Source organism: Ornithodoros turicata, chromosome 1, assembly GCF_037126465.1.
Source record: "Ornithodoros turicata isolate Travis chromosome 1, ASM3712646v1, whole genome shotgun sequence".
NCBI classification, from domain to species: Eukaryota; Metazoa; Arthropoda; class Arachnida; order Ixodida; family Argasidae; genus Ornithodoros; species Ornithodoros turicata.
This window is the reverse complement of record NC_088201.1, coordinates 30,115,327-30,133,389: the sequence shown is the minus strand read 5'-3', so window position 1 is coordinate 30,133,389 and position 18,063 is coordinate 30,115,327. Positions and strand designations below refer to the sequence as shown.

Sequence of the window (18,063 nt, the reverse complement as noted above, 5' to 3'; positions counted from 1 at the left end):
CCATACACCTTTTAAGCAGCTAGTAGTTAAAAGCTCATTTATCTGTATACAATATTTTCCAGCTGTGCTCATACAATGTTCCTTATCAGAAGCTACTGTGGTTGTTCCTCGGAAACTCTGGACATCTGCACAGTGACGCGTCCATCTCCATCCACTTTTTTTGTCCACATGTGGCAAGACTGGATTCCGACAGCCGCTTGCACTGCCTTCCATTCTTCCTTCTTCGAGACCCGGGATGTTTCTAGGGAACTTGCTTCTAATAACAAAAGCGTAGTTCTCTCGATTTTTTTACTTAAGATGGCTACCATCATCGCAGCAGAAGTTATAAGTGATGATGCCTGCACCGCAAGTTATGCAGGGAAGCCATGTGCTTTATCAACCCACCAATTCCGTCAGCCGAGCTCTTGCCGTGACCCGTGGCGGAAAATATCCATTTCGTCACATGCGATCTTTTCTGGAATTCATACCGTTGATACCGGTTCTTGAAATGACTGGCAGCTCCGTCTGACACTAATATGGCTCCGGCAAAAATACCTGCATTTTCGTCCATCCAGTCCTCAATCAAGTTCAGCGCCGCCAGGGCATGGGTGGAGTCGTGACAAGTGTCATCACTAGTCACTGCGAAACTGTAGGTGTGTTTGGGGGCTGTGACTACACACGTGAAAATGGAAATTTGTTGATTTCTCCAGTGATACCCTTGCACAGCTCTGGGAATAACCACACTCCAGTTTTCAGCGAAGTCGAAGTGGAAAACCACTGTCCGATTGACTAAAGACGATTTTGCGTTGGCAATTGCAATCCGTTGAACCCCACGAATATATTCGTGAGGAATGTACTTGGAAATTGTTTCTTTTATTTCCTTCAGAAACGCAGTGGCACTGATGTCCTTTCGAACTAGGTCGCCCTTCTCCCACAATGTCAGTGTCACTTCATCATCTTCGTCAATGGACAGACTTTCCAAGCTTAAGCCACACTTGCTTCTGCAGTTCTCACACTCACGGAGCAGGCAACGCGTTGAGGGCCTCCACGCAAAGAAAAAACGATCCCACTCCACTCGGCGTGAGGTCCACGGCTGAGGCATTGTTGACTGTTGTGAGACAGAGTGCAAAATTCGCGCAATAATTGCAGAGGCATTTTTCTCTGTACGGGGAACATTTCACCCACTTTGGTCGAAGTGAATAAAATTTTGTAGGACCCACTGTTGTGTTTGGATGAGCTATACGGAATTTTCTGTATGTTTCTCTGATGGACCTTGTCATGTACCGTTTTGCGTGGTACACTTTCCTCCCTTCAATCCATACAGAGACTACATCTCGCTTTTCCAGGCTTTGCATCGAACAGTCAAGATGATCATCGGTGTAGTAGCATAAAGCTAGGTCAACGTCTTCTTTTTTCAGAGGGTGTCCGGCATATGGGTCGAGTCTTGCGTACACGCCAACTTCTGCGTGAAGTTTCCTTGCTCTGTCGACCAAATGTTTTGTGGCCTCTGGTACCAGCTCAATTATCCTTCCTTGGCAAATTTGCTGGCAACAGCGTCAACAAGCGGCACCCTTTCCTGGTATGAAGGAGTGGATCGCAATGCCAAACGTATGTGCTCTATCCATTCTGGCCAAAAACAGCATGACGCACCTTGGCTATCAGAGAGCGTAGTGCCATAGACGGCAGAAATTTTCTTACCAACGTCTTTGCTGAAGGCGCCTACGATCTCCGTATGCTTCCATTTCCCATACGATAGTCGTAACCGCTCGCTGACCGCGGATGGTGGCTTCAGAGGGGAAACACTCTCAAAGCTAGTGCTCACGGTCAAGTTTAGACTATCCACCACTTCACCTTGGTCGACGAAACTCGTATCCGCCGAGCTGCATGGGACGTCGAGTGCGCTAACGTCGGACGCTTTCTTGCTGAAGAACTGGAAGCATCTGTAGCACAGGAAGTCTGTCTCTCACACAGCACAGAACTGTTCCGTTCTCAATACACATTTCAATAGCTGGTCACCGAGCGATGACACACGACGGAAATTCTTTGGAAAACGTACTTTCGACTTGTGTCTCTTGGCATGGTCGGTACAGTACACACGATCCATACTGTACTTGGTGTTCATGTCGGAAACACAAGCCACCGGCTCAGAACGTCGCTAAACTTCAACTGAACTGCATTGAGGTTCGACTATGGGAAAAAGGACTCGGAAGGACTCAAAATGTAATGCTAAGACGGGATTTGCGGTAGGTCTGTATCCTGAGCTCTGCCATTCAAGGCCGGAGACGTCAGCAATAGCAGACGCCACTAATCTTGTTAACTCTCTGGCTGATTTTCCCGGTCGAGATGTACAGGGTTCGCCAAGATAAACTTCGGGGTTTGTAACGGAGATAAAACAAATAAGAACAGTGTCGGAAAGCTAAAGTAGGTGTTAGAGGATGTATTATGGCCCAAAATTTTATGTCGATACTGCCATTTGGTCCGTTCCTCTGTGGATAAATCGTGAAAATTAGAAAACCGCCGCTGCCTAGTCGGCTATACCTGTGTTTCAGCTCCTTTCCATCAGATGGCGAAACGGTCGAACGCGGCGTTGGAGACGACATCGAAATCTGAACAAATGGAACTGAATGCAGAATCGTACTCTGCAACGTCGCGTTCAACCGTTTCGCCATCTGACGGAAAGAAGCTGAAACACGAGTATAGCCGTTTAGGCAGCAGCGATTTTTTAATTTTCACGATTTATCCACCGAGAAACGGACAAAGCGGCATTGTCGACATAAAATTTTGGGGCATAATACGTCTTCTAACATCTACTTTGGCTTTCCGACACTGTTCTAATTTGTTTTATCTTCGTTACAAACCCCGAAGTTTATCTTGGCGAACCCTGTACATCGTGTGTTCCGCACTCCACCTTTGTCGCGCGCTATCGCGAGTTGTGCTGAGAGGGAACCTTCAGTTTTGCGAACACGTGTAGGTCAAAGCCTGGGCTATGTAACTATAAAATATGAAGGAGATCGGAGGTGGGGTTTTTGAGAAATTAGAGTCCAAAAAACCCGATTTTTGAAAGCATAGCTCTACTCTACACCGCCTTGCCGAAAACGGGCAAGGTACAGGCATGTAAATTTGACACCGATTTAAAGAGCACACTTTGACCTACACGCCGGTACCTCACATATCTCAATGGCGTGTATAGGAGGAGTACAGTACAAAGACAAATATATGAGCAAAATCTGAATTTTGTTGCAACTTTGGCTATTTTTAATTCAAGATCAAAATATAATTGACCCGTACTGTTTACGCACGCTGAAAGCCATTGTACCTGACACATTGCACAAAAAAAATCTATAGTTTGGGACCATCCGCGGGCGAGGAACAAAATGTCAAAGTCGCTCCGTCAGGGAGCCCCGCCGCTGAGTCAATTTCTTTCTGATTTTTCTTCTGGTACACCACAATACATAGAGCAGAAATATTTATTGCTCCTGTGTCTATGCGTGTTGTGGTACAATATATATTTTTTCAAAAGAAATCAGTGATGGTGTCCAGACCACCCTGCCTGAGTTGAGATGGAATCACCCAGCTGTCCACTGCTGAGAATAAAGGACATGCTTGCTACTTTGTTTACATTGGCACGCACCAGCTACGAAATAGAGAGTTCAATGTGATGAAGTTATTGTTTCTACAGGGCAAGAAAGCAAAAGAAATCTATTCAATGGACACAATGTGTCGGCTTGGGCCTGCTGATATTGATGTTCCATGATAAGAGCACGAAAAGAACACAGACGACTAAGATTAGACGACACACACGGATAGCACACTAACAACAGTTTGTTCAAAACGGATATACAGCTTAAAACCCCTTACAAATTACCTTTCATTCAGTCAGTTCAATAGACGTCATGCTAACACACTTCTTTCCCTCCACAATCAGAAAAGCCTCCCAAATCTCCAGTTCCCTACTATCTTTAAACTTTGCTCTTATCTGAGTATTACAAAACAAAACACTGCAGCCGCGATCAACTACGTGCGTGTACAGCATTTCGGATCTGGCGGTCATGTTGTACCTGTGTTCCCGAAGCCTTGTGTTTACGCATCGCCTAGTCTGGTCCACATACGAGCTCCCGCACGAAAGCGGAATTTCATCAGAGCTGCATCTTACAAACTGGTCTTTGTGTTTAATTTTACAACAGGGTTCAACCTCACCTGCTCTTCGTCGTCTGTATTATTTAAGTGCTTTTATCATGGAACGTCTATTCTATGGAACAAACTATAGGTGACAAATGCCCATCCTATGCCACAGTGAAGAATTGGGATGCCCGGTTCAGAACGGGACATTTCAGTACCAAGAACGAGGGCCACCCAGGAAGACCTCAGTCAGTGAGCAGTGCACACTTTAATTATGGAAGATAGTTGAATCTCTGGCAAAAAAATTGCTGGGGTTCTCGGGGTGTTGAGAGAACGGGTTGGTTTTGTTATCAAAGAAATGCCGGACATGCGAAAACTCAGATCAGAATTGCAATCTAGTTGTTGGTTCTCAGGCCATTCTGCAGCATTTTTGATGAAACATTGATTCATTAATATGAACCTGAGACAAGAGAGCAATCGAAAGAGTAGAAGCACAGAGGCTCTCGACATCCGAAGAAGTTTCGGTTGCAGAAGTCAGCATGCAAGGTGATGCTGTCTGTTTGTAAACCAAAGCAACAAAGGTGATTCAAACACTTTGGGTTAACAGCTCAGCTGTGTAAACCGCAGACGCAACTCTAGCTCACCTTTAGCAAATGTGAACATCACAAAGCAATCCCAGTCACCCGCATTGAAAACTGTAAATTCACGGCCGACTGCTTGGCGTTCAGGAACTAAGCCCAAATCTACAATGTAGCCACTTTGTCCAAGGGTATTAAGCCCCAACAAGCTGACTTGCATTTTGCCACCAAATCCAAAAAGAGGAACCTATGAGATCCACATGATTTCATAAAAATACTGATAAAAATTAGAAATAAGTATTTGCTGCTAGAAAACAGCAACTTACACTGTTGTTGATAACGTCAGGACTTTGGCCACGGATCAGAAGCCGTGATTGAAGAAAACAAACAACAGTTGGGCAAAAAGAAACAGAAATTTCTATGCTTTTTCTTGGTTGCAAGCATACAGACACCATGTGACAAGGGGTGCTTTCTCCTCTCACAAAAACCTGAAAAAGAGGGTTGATTTTGTTATGCTTGTACAATACTTTCTACAACTGCTTACTACAGGGCAGTGTCATTAAAGGAACAGTGAAGGTGTCGAGTGTTCTTCTCATGGGCTCTCGGAGAATCAGTTTCGAACTAAAGGTAAGTAATAGTTCTGAGGGCCATGGGAATGCTGGCCCAAGGACACTCACTCTTTGTGTACTCCACAATGAGTGAGTGAGATGCAAGGACGTATCCTTATTTCGGGATGGCTTAAAAGCTAACCACAGCCTTGAGAGAGACAGATGCTCTCTGGCCAACACTGTGTAACTCAGTTACCTGTCACTGTAAATAAATGTAGTGCATTGCTAGTCTTCGGGTAAAATGCCTGGGATAGATTGTGCCTTATTCTGGGATAGATTGTGTCCTCCTGACCATGAACAAACTTAACTGAAGTGACACACAGTTCCCAGTCAAAACCATCTCTACTGAAGCACATAACTATGACAACATTCAGCATGAAATATATTGTGTGAAATGCAGATTATGAGCAAGATATCGAATCTCACCATTGCCACCAAAGTACTGCACTTGCTTAAGATATTCCAGCGTGCGATCCCCAATATGTGAGCTTCCTCTCACCACTTTGACATACAGGGTGTCCCAGAAAACGTGTAATTGAATTACAGTATAATAAAAAAACTACACCACCTAGAGTCATGCGGTCAACGGTATTTGTTCTTACTGGGTTTTTGCCACCTCCTCATGTGAATGTCGTGTGACCTAAGTTTAATTATGTAAATTTTTGCGAGCTTAAGTCGGAAATTTGCCTAGTAAAGGTCACTTTTTTACTCCACCAATGTGAAGAGCGTGTCTAATTTACTCAAATTAATGATAATTGACAGGGATATTCAGGAGCTATCCCATTGGAAAAAATAGCCGAACATCATGCACTACGGAGGTCGCATAGAATAGCGTACGATGAATTTTTCAGCGCAATTTGTGTCAGTCCGACGAAAGGAGGTTGGAAACCCAGCCCACCCCAGCATCGCAGAAAGAGATAACGCAGGCATGGCTTATCACGTCTGACTTTCGCTGGGATAATGCTTTCCCTCTCCCAATTTTAGGAACTGTTACTTTTTTTACTATCACTCTGTGGGCTGGCTTCGGAACATCCTTTTGTCGGACTGCGAGCGATTGCGCTCAGAAAGACATCGCGCGTTATGGTCCGGTGCTCCGAAAAGCATGATATTCGGCTATTTTTTCCGATTGGATAGCTCGTGAATATCACTGCCAATTATCATGAATTTGAGTGAATTGGGCGCGCTCTTCATATTGGTGGGGTAAAAAAGTGACCTTCCCTTGGCAAATTTCTGAGTTCAGTTGGCAAATATTTGCATAATTAAACTTGGGGTACATGACATTAACTTTACAAGGTGGCAAAAACCTAATAAGAACAAAGGCCGTTGACCGCATGATTCTAGGTGGCGTAGTTTTTTTATTATAATTCAATGACACATTTTCTGGGACACCCTGTATACGTTTGAGCAAACAGCATGTGAAAGTTGACGTCCTTCATTGCAAAGTAATGTGTGCACTTATGGAGTGTATATGTCAGTGTGGTGCAAGCTGTACAAAAAAAATGTGAAGTGAAATCTGCATGCCGAAGATCAAACTTATGCTCTGTACTCTGAAGATGTGTTACGCTAACATTTCTTGCATGACATTCCACCAGACTACCACAACCAAGGAACAGATTTTGCTTATAACGTCTTATAACCCGGACACATGGGCAGCCTAAAGGCCTTTCTAGAGGAGGACACCCTTCCGAACGGCGTTTGCTTCCCATGACACACGGTAAAGGAGATACTCGCTTTCACAAGTGGGCCTTTCTGGAAGAGGAGATTGCTTATCTCCTTTACGGACCAAAAGGCATAGCCTCGAACGCAGAACCAGACGACGATTATTAGACCATGCCACTTGAAAATAAGAATGTGTGACTTGTAGGTTTTAATTATTTAACAGATAGTTAGAAAGCCATTTGCAGCTAATTTAGTAATTGCAGTCTATAAAGACCTCATGAATGTTCATGAGTACAGTACTTTCGAGCCACATTTCAGATGGCGCTGCTGAGCGAAATGGAGATCAGTGCTGTTGTGTGTCACCAGCTCGACCTCCTTTCAGCAACGTGTGCTTCAAAGCAGTAAAGTACTCCCACTGCAAAGAAGTTCTAGCTAGCCAGTGTGCCAGGGCTGACTGACGTTGCTGATATTTAGGCTGATATTTGACTGAACCACTACATTCCCTATTCTCCTAACTGCATCAAAAACCCTTCCAATATCATGCTTACTTATGCCACAACATAAGTGCTTTGGGCCCCACGGCCTGACTTAGGTGCCCTTTGTCATGGGACTGCATCCGAGAAACACAGATACTGTGTTTTGTGATGAGCAATATCTCTAACATCATAGCAGCCACAAAAGAAAATGAACCTGTATGTTACTTAGCACTGAACTTGCAAGAACTTCTAACAAGAAGTTGTGACACTTCAATATTTATGCAAAATTACATGCAATGTGAATTTTATTACATACCAGGGCAATCTGGAAGATAAATCTCACCATATTTCAGAAGGTACACACCTCAAGCATGCCACATGGGTCATTCCACATGAAGCGATCCAATCACGTGGCGCGACTACCACAGATCTCGTTCAATGTTTTTTTACTGGTTGACACTGTAGAGAAACCAACACTCACAAAACATTTTCGCCAAATTCGGAGGCATTTTCACGTTAGGTGGCGCTAAACATCTGGGGTTCGCCTAAAAGTGAGGTGCCTTTGAAGGCTTCTCCTCGGAAAACGGCTAAAGGTATTTCGCGTCTGTAAACGTCGGAGTGGTCCTAAAGGATTTCTCTTTCATTCTATATAAAGAAACTCATGGTAATGCCTCCTTCGTACGGTACCGTAGACCTAGAAATCCAGGTTTTCGGTGTATGTTTGCTATATTTTTCTGAGTGACTGCCTGTATGTAGGGACATCAAATTTGAGAGACGTGGAGCTGGTCACTTGATGAACACGTGGAAAAAAAAAGGAAAAGAAAATTATTTCTCAGGAGATCAAAGAAAAGCAAGAAAACAAATTGTGCATTATACAGAATTTAATAAATTAGCTGTATTGGTAGTTGAAAAAATCTACGTGGCCAACACGATACGAGCATTCTGTCAACGCTAACGTGATGATGAATGTGTCCACTTGAACATATAGAAAAATTGGGAGAGTACTTTTTCTTGTTTTTTAGCAATGATTTTTTTAAATTTGGTAGCACTTCAGTTATGGCTTTTCCGTTCCACATGCCGATTTTCTGGACCTATAGCATGACAACGCTTAACAAATCAATATTACATCTCATACACCCCAGACTTCTCAGACGTCAATCTCAGTACGTGGTGGCAACAAATAAACACAGTAAAGATACCAGCGGCGTAATCCAGCCAGGTAGACTGCATCCAGCGACGGGCCTGGTCGCTCTCTCTATGTAGCGGCTACCCGGGGTGCCAGCTGTCCAGAACAAGTTGAATGAAAAGCTGCAGCGAATATCGGAGTTCCTGGACACTATCACGTTTCGGGCGTCTTGTGACTGCACACTGCTTCAAACATTTGTTGTACTACTAATCTTCTGCATGCACTGCAAGCCCTCAAGAGGAATCATTTCATAAGCTCGTCGCAGTCTGCTTACCTGAAACTACTAAAAGCTGAACTTCCTCAGGATGAAGCGATCGTGCAGCTTGACTTTTCGGAAAACTAAACCTTCCTTGCATAGATTTCCCCGCAATCTTTCTACTGTAACATCTTGCAGGCGACAGTACACCCGGTCGTAGTATGTTAGAGTCCAAACACATGATGCATTGCAACCCTTGTCTTACGTTGTTATATCAGAGTTGCTCACACACGACCAGAGGTCGGCACTTTGGACCGCCGCTCACTCATGCTCACTCACCAGCAACTCGACTCATTGCCCGCTCACTCATGCTCACTCACCGGCAGCTCAGCTCACTGCCCGCTCACTCATGCTCACTCACCGGCAGCTCAGCTCATCGCCCGCTCACTCATGCTGACTCACCGGCAGATCAGCTCATCGCCCGCTCACTCATGCTCACTCACCGGCAGCTCAGCTCATCGCCCGCTCACTCATGCTCACTCACCGGCAGCTCAGCTCATCGCCCGCTCACTCATGCTCACTCACCGGCAGATCAGCTCATCGCCCGCTCACTCATGCTCACTCACCGGCAGCTCAGCTCATCGCCCGCTCACTCATGCTCACTCACTGGAAGCTCAGCTCATTGCTCGCTCACTCATGCTCAATCAACGGTAGCTCAGCTCATCGCTCGCTCACTCATGCTCACTCAACGGCAGCTGAGCTCATCCCTCGCCCACTCATGCTCACTCACAGGCAGCTGAGCTCATTGCCCACTCACTCATGCACACTCACATGTTCATCGCTCGCTCACTCATGCTCACCTTCTTCAGGATGCTCACTCATGCTCACCTGCACAGGAAAACTTGTATTACATGTACGTACGAGGGCCGTGGTCGGAACTCGGGAGATATCGCTCCTGTTGGGGCGGTGGTAATCTTGCGGGATACAGGTTATAGAGCAATGCAGGACAGAGGAGTAGCGACAAAGGGGGGGGGGGGCTGAAGCCGTCTCTCGAAACCGCACCTTTGGTAGTACATTTCGGAGAGGTAAGAGAGAGAGAGAGAAACCCCTCCCCTCCCATATAAACGTTCCTGTTTTTTTTCTGGTTACGCCCCTGATGCAGGACGCTTATCACCAAAAATGTAATGGGCTACACGCTTATGAAAAAGAGAGTCAAAAGGGAGTAAAATGGTGCTCGGACTCTGACACCATCGCCTACGGAGAGGGCGTTGCAGCGACTTCCATGATTGTATTTAATTAAGGGGGTTGCGTGCACTTCCGTCATGGAGGGGTGTTAGCCTCACTCCCCAATGTTTATGACGAGGTTTTCTAGACTATGCAACAGTGAAGTCCCGTACTCTTATTCATTTGTTAAAATTATCGAGAGACACCTGCAACTAATGATAGGAGAGATGAAAAGCGATTTCATCTCAGTTCAGGCAAGCCGGTCCCCTTTGGTCCTCCGATTTCGTTGATTCTTTTTTATGCTAAAGCCACACCTCTATGATGAACAGTGCCACTGGTCCGAAACTTGAGATCGCAGCAGTTGCCGGGAAAAAAATTGACGAGCGTGCCTGGGTGGCGTCGTGCGCTTCACAGAATCTTCCTCGGGTGGTAATTTGAGGCCGTCTTGTCCGCACCACGAACGCGCTAGAGGAGCGCGAATTTTTTTGCGCGTTCTACAGATGCCGGACTACCACATCATTTTAAAAAACGGACATTTCCTCTCACGAACTGTTCTATAAAAAATCGCGAAAACGCTCGTGAGCGCGATTTTGCGCACATTTTAAACTTTTATTACGGAAGAAGTACGCATGGTAGAATTACGAACTCTGCACCAAATGAAAGATAATTAATTGCTCATTCCAACGACGTATTACGCATAAATGCGAGTGTTACTGTAGAATAGGTAGAATGAGACGAACCATGCTCCCTCCGTGAAAATACGCGAAGTTCGTAGGTCAATTCCTCAAAAACCCCACCTTTAATTTTGTCAAAAAAAATGCATGGAATCCTGATTATATTACCTTTCCAATGGTGTAAAATTTGTGTATTCTAAAAGTTTAGAACCGAAATGCCAGCGCGCATAAAGAGAGCATGTACAACGCGGCCATGCGGTTCCAACTACGGCCACCCTTCGGCGTTTGTACTGATCGTCGACTGAGGGAACCTGACTTCCACGTATCTATGCTACACTCCATTTCATCACCTGTTGTGCCTATGATGGAGATTTAATGCCATATCGTATTTCGACTACGGACAGGCTGCAAAGAAGAAACTTTGGTATCAGGTTGCGTGACGCGGAGGCTATATTCTCTTTCACCCAAACTTTGTGCCCGCGTCCCATCGCCTTTGCCGGATGTGCATACGGATTATAAGTAATAAACAAACCCGCACTGGGGACACCAGACGCCAGACTTCCTAACAAAAATGTCCTTGCTGCGGTGTGGACAGGTTCATTTGGTCGCCGCGTGTGGCCAATAATGCACGGACCTGCCGTCGACGATGCAGCGGATGAGTGAGGTGTCTGAATAACTTTGGGTTCGTCAGCGTTGGAAGTCATCTCCATGGCTCGGAACATTTATAGTGAGGAACGTGCGTTTTGTGCCGATTATGCACGTCGACATCGGAAAAGGATTCTTCGCCAGAGTGGATTCACTACTGTGTGAAGCCTTGACATCGTCGCGCTGAAGGCGCTTCTCGACCCTGAGCGACGTGATGAAGTCAGCGGTGAGGACCAACTATGTAAGAATTGTGCTGCGCGCTTTCGTTCAGCAATTAGTGACCTATCGCAGTCCTCGCCCGTTGCTCTATCTGTTGCACAGACTATGTTCAGAGTGAGGACATTATTCAAGAAATTAATAAAAGTATTTCGACGGCAAATATAGACGTAACTCCGCTGTGGCAGCCGGGATCTCTCAAAAGGGTCGTATGCGTCACGGAAACGGAGAGAAGTTGGCGACGCATTGAGCAGGTCAATAAGCCGCAGAATACGTGATGCATATGACGTAGACGAACCGACCACATCCGGAACAGACTGCACGAGATGTTCTATCCTTTTGCGCAACATCAGGACCGCTTATCAGAAGTGCACCTCCAATCAAGAAAGATGCCAGATTCTTACGCTTCTTCCTGAAAACATGACGAAAAAAGAAATAGTAGGACTGATCCCGGATGCGACGAAATATGTGATAGAAAAATCAAAAAGTCTGAGAGGGAAGCAGGGAGTGTGGGCTATGCCGGACAATTATGGGGGCATCCTGTCAGCGAGAACGACGTACAGGTTGCACTCCGGTACTATCTTGAAGACGAAAAGGACTGTTCTGTCCAAAGTCCCAACAAAAAAGAGGGAAGAGAGTCGCTGTTGCATAGTGCTTTATGACTCGTTCAATACGGGAAACGTTTAGCCTGCTCAAGAGCGCTCATCCGGACATCAATATAGGACTGACGAAGTTGTACACACTTCGGCCTAAGTGGGTTCGCACAGACCCACGTCCGGAACAGAGCGTGTGTTTGTACTGCGCAAACTTTGATTTGATCATCGCCGCCATAAACAGTGCGTCATCCATCCAGCTAAGCAGAGAACAACTGAATGCGATGTCTGTATGTCCCGAGCCACAAAGGACATGCTTTTTGCAAGAGTGTCGCAGTTGTCAAGGGGCCAAAAGGAACAACCTACAGAAGCTAAGGATGGACCGTGCCGACGACGTTGATATGGCTCTCTGGGAATCTGGTGACCTCATTAGGAAGACGCTAAAGGCATCGGTATTCCTGAAGGCGGTCAGAAAATGTGCTGCTCTGTACACCAAGCATGAATATATATACAACAAAGAAGCGCCATTTGGAATGAGAAGGCCTTCGTGGATCCAAGACATGTCGGCATGCACTTCGATTTTGCAGAAAACTGGAGAGTCAACTTCTCAAGTGAGGTCCAAGGGCGCTATTGGAAGGCGGATCAAATATCCTTATTCACCTGTGTTGTAACCACCATGTCTTCGACAAAAAGTTTTGCAACAGTGAGTGACGACCTATCTCACGATACTACACATGCCCTTCTTGCCCTCCAAAACATAACCAAGGCTATACAAGACATCCTGCCCGTGTTTTCCCATGTGGTATACGTGTCCGACAGTGCTGCAGCGCACTTTAAGAACAGGTACCAGCTCTATGAAATGGGAAAAAACAACTTGTTACAGCGATGGATTTTCTCTGCCAGTGGCCATGGAAAAAATGTGTGCGATGGGGTCGGGGGCTCTTTGAAACATATCGCAAGCTTGGATAACTTGCGATGTCCACCTGCTGAAGCTATTCAAACCGCTGAAGACTTTGTGTGCGCTCTCAAAAAGAAGGAACACGCCACGGAACTGCTGCACATTCCGTCGGCTCAGGTTGCAGCCTTTCGAAATTCGAAAAAGGATGAATGGGAGCTGGTTCGGCCAGTGACAGGGATCCGTTCATGCCATGTGTGGTACAAAGCATCTGAAAGTCATGCAGTATCTGGAGTTCAGCTAGCAAGAACCGCCGAGGACATGTTTGAACCTCGGTCATAGCTGCGTTGTTTTCAGCACGTTGAACGATCCACACACTACGTCTGGCTGGTGATGTTTTCGAGAATGTGCATACAAATCTATGTTTTCCAACAGAATCAGTTTGTGATGCCGCTCACACATAGGTGACATTTGTTCCCGATTCCCCTTTCAGAGCTGTGTTTTGTATTTAAAATGTATGTATGGCTCTTCCATGCACCGCAACTATATTTTACTCTTGTTTTAGTGTCTTTCGTAAATTCTCTCTAAAGGTGAGCAATAGCAAAGCCAGTCACCAAATAAACCACTCTACCGTCTTGCAATGTTGTATTATTCCTGTACTTCTGTGCGTATCAATGTATTAGGCCAGCTGCCCTGCTTCGAGGTAGTTAAATACGGACCACATCTCAAGCGCCTGTCAACAGAAAACAAAAGATTAGAACGAAAGATGGAACCGTAGGGCCGCGTTGTACCTGCTCTCCTCATGAACTTAACATGACAGCAACATTTGTTCTTTGCACCCTGTCCTTAGTCGAAATACGATATGGCACGAAATGCCCATCTCAGGCACAGGAGGTAATGAAAGCCAGGTTCCCTTCGTCGACGATCAGTACAAACGCCGGAGGGTGGCCGGAGTTGGAACCGCATGGCCGCGTTGTGCATGCTATCCTTATGCGCGCTGGCATTTCGGTTCTAAACGTTTAGAATACACAAATTTTACACCATTGGAAAGGTAATGTAATCAGGATTCCATGCAATTTTTTTTGCCAAGATTAAAGGTGGGGTTTTTGAGGAATTGACCTACGAACTTCGCGTATTTTCACGGAGGGAGCATGGTCCGTCTAATTCTACCTATGCTCCAGTAACAGTCACATTTACGCGTAATACGTCGTTGGAGGGAGCAATTAATTATCTTTCATTTGGTGTGGAGTTCGTAATTCTACCATGCGTACTTCTTCCGTAATAAAAGTTTAAAATGTGCGCAAAATCGCGCTCACGAGCGTTTTCGCGAGTTTTTATAGAACAGTTCGTGAGAGGAAATGCCCGTTTTTTAAAATTATGTGGTAGTCCGGCATCTGTAGAACGTGCAAAAAAATTCGCGCTCCTCTAGCGCGTTCGTGGTGCGGACGAGACGGCCTCAAAGTACCACCCGAGGAAGATTCTGTGAAGCGCACGACGCCACCCAGGCACGCTCGTCAATTTTTTTCTCGGCAACTGCTGCGATCTCAAGTTTCGGACCAGTGGCACTGTTCATCATAGAGCTGTGGCTTTAGCATAAAAAAGAATCAATGAAATCGGAGGACCAAAGGGGACCGGCTTGCCGGAACTGAGATGAAATCAAGTACATAGTTGTATTCCTGAAGATCTTCCTCACACATGCTCACTGAACTCGCTGTTTGCTCACTCATGCTCACTCAACTCGCCACTTGCTCACTCACTCACTCAACTCGCCGCTTGCTCACTCATGCTCACTCATCATCCGCTCAAATCTGTGTTTGCTCACTCATGCTCACTCATCCTCTGCTCAATTCTCTGCTTGCTCATTCATGCTCACTCATCCTCTGCTCAATTCTCTGTTTGCTCATTCATGCTCACTCATCCTCTGCTCAATTTTCTGTTTGCTCACTCATGCTCACTCACTCGTCCCCGGCTTTCCGTTCGCTCACTCATGCTCCGCTCATTTGCCAAAATGAGCATGAGTGAGCATGAGTGAGCATGCTCATGAGTGAGTTTTGCCGAGGTATGCACACGACAACACATCTGTACATCTCTATCCGAAGATGTTCATAGAACGGCGCCTCGCTGTTCACCCCCATATCAGGAAGCTGCACTATTTTTCTGACGCTGCTGCTTCACAATACAATAATAAGCAGAGCTTCATAAACTTGTGCCTTCACGAAGAAGATTTCGGGGTTCCAGCGACATGAAACGTCTTCCATACATCGCACGAAAAGGGACCGTGTGACGAGATTGGAGGTACAGTGAAGCAACCTGCGGCAAAGGATAGCCTTCAGAGACCATTTGAACAGCAAATTTTAAATTCCCAGGACCCTTTCCTGTGGGCTCAAGAATACCTACAAAACATATTGCCAATGTCGGTGCCTTGTACTGGTGTGTCACAGAAGTAGATTGCTTTGAAAGCACGATATGAAATGGCCAAAGCTATACCAGGCACACATGATTTTCATTGCTTCGAGCCCCTGTCCACGAGAAAAGTGAAGGTCCGTGTGACGTCATTATATACTCCAGCCATGGTGTACAACATTCGGGCAAAGGAACGTTAGGTGCTCCACTCATCGAAATGGCTTCAAATGTGATCGTTTTACAATTGTAATGTAATCACATTTACTTTTTCTTCTTCCTAACTGCTGATAGCATGTTGTCACTCCTCCTCGTCCGTCTAATGACGTCACTCAAATAAAGTGTATTGCTAATCTGGTGCCGCTGTATATTTATTTGTTTTAGTGGGGCAACATCATATACCAGCAGGTTGCTCTCATGTAGCAACTCTGTTACTAAAAAAAAAATCATTGCTAAAAAACAAGAAAACTACCCTCCCAATTTGTTTACATGTTCAAGTGAACAAATTCATCATCATTTTAGCGTTGACAAAATGCTCGTATCGCGTTGGCCACGTCAATTTTTTCAGCTAACAATATAGCTAGCTTATCAAATTCTGCATAATTCACAACTTTCTTCTTGCTTTTCTTTTACGGCCTGAGAATTATTTTTTTCCCATGTTCATCAAGTGACCAACTCCACGTTCACCGAATTTCATGTCCCTACGTGCAGGCAGTGGCTCAGAAAAAAATAGCAAACAAACAGCGAAAACGTGGATTTCTAGATCTGTAGTACGGTATAAAAGAGGCATCAGCATGAGGGTTTCTTTATACAGAATGAAGGAGCAATCCTTTACGACCAGTCATTTGCAGACATGAAATAACTTCAGCCGTTTCCTGAGGAGATGCCTTCAAAGGCGCCCAGACGTTTAGCGCCACCTAACGTGAAAATGCCTCCGAACTGGGCAAAAATATTTTGTGAGCACTGGTTTCTCTACGGTGTCAACTAGTACAAAAAAATTAAAAATAAGAAATTAACGAGATCCACGGTGGTCGAGCCATGTGATTAGATCGCTTCATGTGGCATGCTTGATGTGTACCTTCTGAAATATGGCAGGATTTGTCTATCTTATATATACCCACCATATACCCTATATACCCACATGCTATAGTGATGACAACAGAAAGAGCAAGTATACGTTTTTCCAAACCAGCTGATCAGCTCGCATTTGCGATAAAGCAACAATGTCCACTACCACCGACCTCACAGGAACGTCAATCCAGGAAAGTATTAATGTAATTCTCCGTGGCTATTTTCCTGGTGACTGTAAAACTCAAACTGATGCCTCATGTACATCCACTCAAGAGAACTCCTTTCAAGTGCCACAACCATTATAACAACCTTGCTACCACTGTACAATCTGCTGAACATTAATAGAAGTATAAGTGGCAACGTGAACACCTTTCTCGTGGACAATTATGTAGTAGTACTGTACTATACACACCTTGAAGCATGAAGTGCGATGCTCGGGTATCATAACATTGGCTTTGATGGGAATTGCAGAAGGATTGCGGAAGACAATGGTCTTCGTACTGAAACAAGGTGAAAACATGTTACATATTGACACAAATGAAATGGTTACAGATTGCAGATAAACAAATTTGCATATTGTACCAGAAGCACTATGATGTTGGTACATTCCAACAGCCTACAATGGCAATCAAAGTTTTATTGATGTGCATTGTGTTTTTCATAGATTTGCTAGTTGACAGCAAAATATAAAGCAACATAAGTACGAGGGGTGTTCAAGTCAAACCGGGACTTTTCATTTTTCGCAAAAGTAAAATGAACTTACAGGTGAGAAATTAGTTTTATTTTTCAACGTAATCTCCAGCTGCGCTAATGCACTTGTCCCAGCATTTCACGAGGGCTTGGATGCCAGCAGCCATGATTGGACCGCATTCTTGACCTCATTGTTGTAGCTGAAGTGGCGGCCCCCAAGGAACGCCTTCAGTGGCCCCAAGGGAATGGAAATCGCTGGGGGCGAGGTCTGAACTGTAAGGGGAAATGTGGCAGCAACTCCCAGCCAAGTTCCTGTAAGGTGCGTGTCGTGAGTTGCGCGGTATGCGGGCGTGCATTGTCCTTGTCCTGTAGGAGGAGGACTCCTTCGGTGATGAGGCCCGGCCGCTTTTGCTTCAGCGCCTCATGCACATCCCTGAGAACATGGCAGTAATATGCACTATTGATGGTGGTACCACTGGGCAGAAAATCAACATGAACAGCCTTGTCCTAGAAAACCGTGGCCATGACCTTACCCGCAGACGGGGTGCTTTGGAACTTCTTGGGAGCTGGCGAGCCCGTATGATTCCACTGTTTTGATGCGCGTTTAGACTCAGGAGTGAAATGGTGCACCCACATTTCATTGCACGTGATGATCCGATCAAGGAACGGCTGTCCTTCAGTGTCGAAACGGTACCTTAGCTCTTGGGAGATTTCCAGTCTTCTCTGCCGGTCAAACACGGAGAGCTGCCTCGGGACCCAACGGGCACTAACTTTCCGAAACTGGAGGTGTTCATGAATGATAGTGTTCAATGTTCCCACAAAAAGGTCCGTCTTTCGAGCCAGTTCGAGAAATG

The 18,063-nt window shown here is 45.5% G+C and overlaps 1 protein-coding gene across 2 annotated transcripts in view; it reads right to left on the bottom strand.

Annotated features, from left to right (window-relative positions):
* Positions 1 to 18,063, bottom strand: part of LOC135377831 (uncharacterized) — a 68,263-nt gene that overhangs the window by 9,610 nt on the left and 40,590 nt on the right. For both annotated transcript variants that reach the window (XM_064610533.1, XM_064610534.1), the window contains exons 22-24: positions 16,932 to 17,019; positions 5,003 to 5,164; positions 4,743 to 4,923 (exon numbers count right to left, since the gene is read on the bottom strand). In XM_064610533.1, the coding sequence (XP_064466603.1) occupies positions 4,743 to 4,923; positions 5,003 to 5,164; positions 16,932 to 17,019 (431 nt within the window). The remainder of the gene's footprint in view (positions 1 to 4,742; positions 4,924 to 5,002; positions 5,165 to 16,931; positions 17,020 to 18,063) is intronic.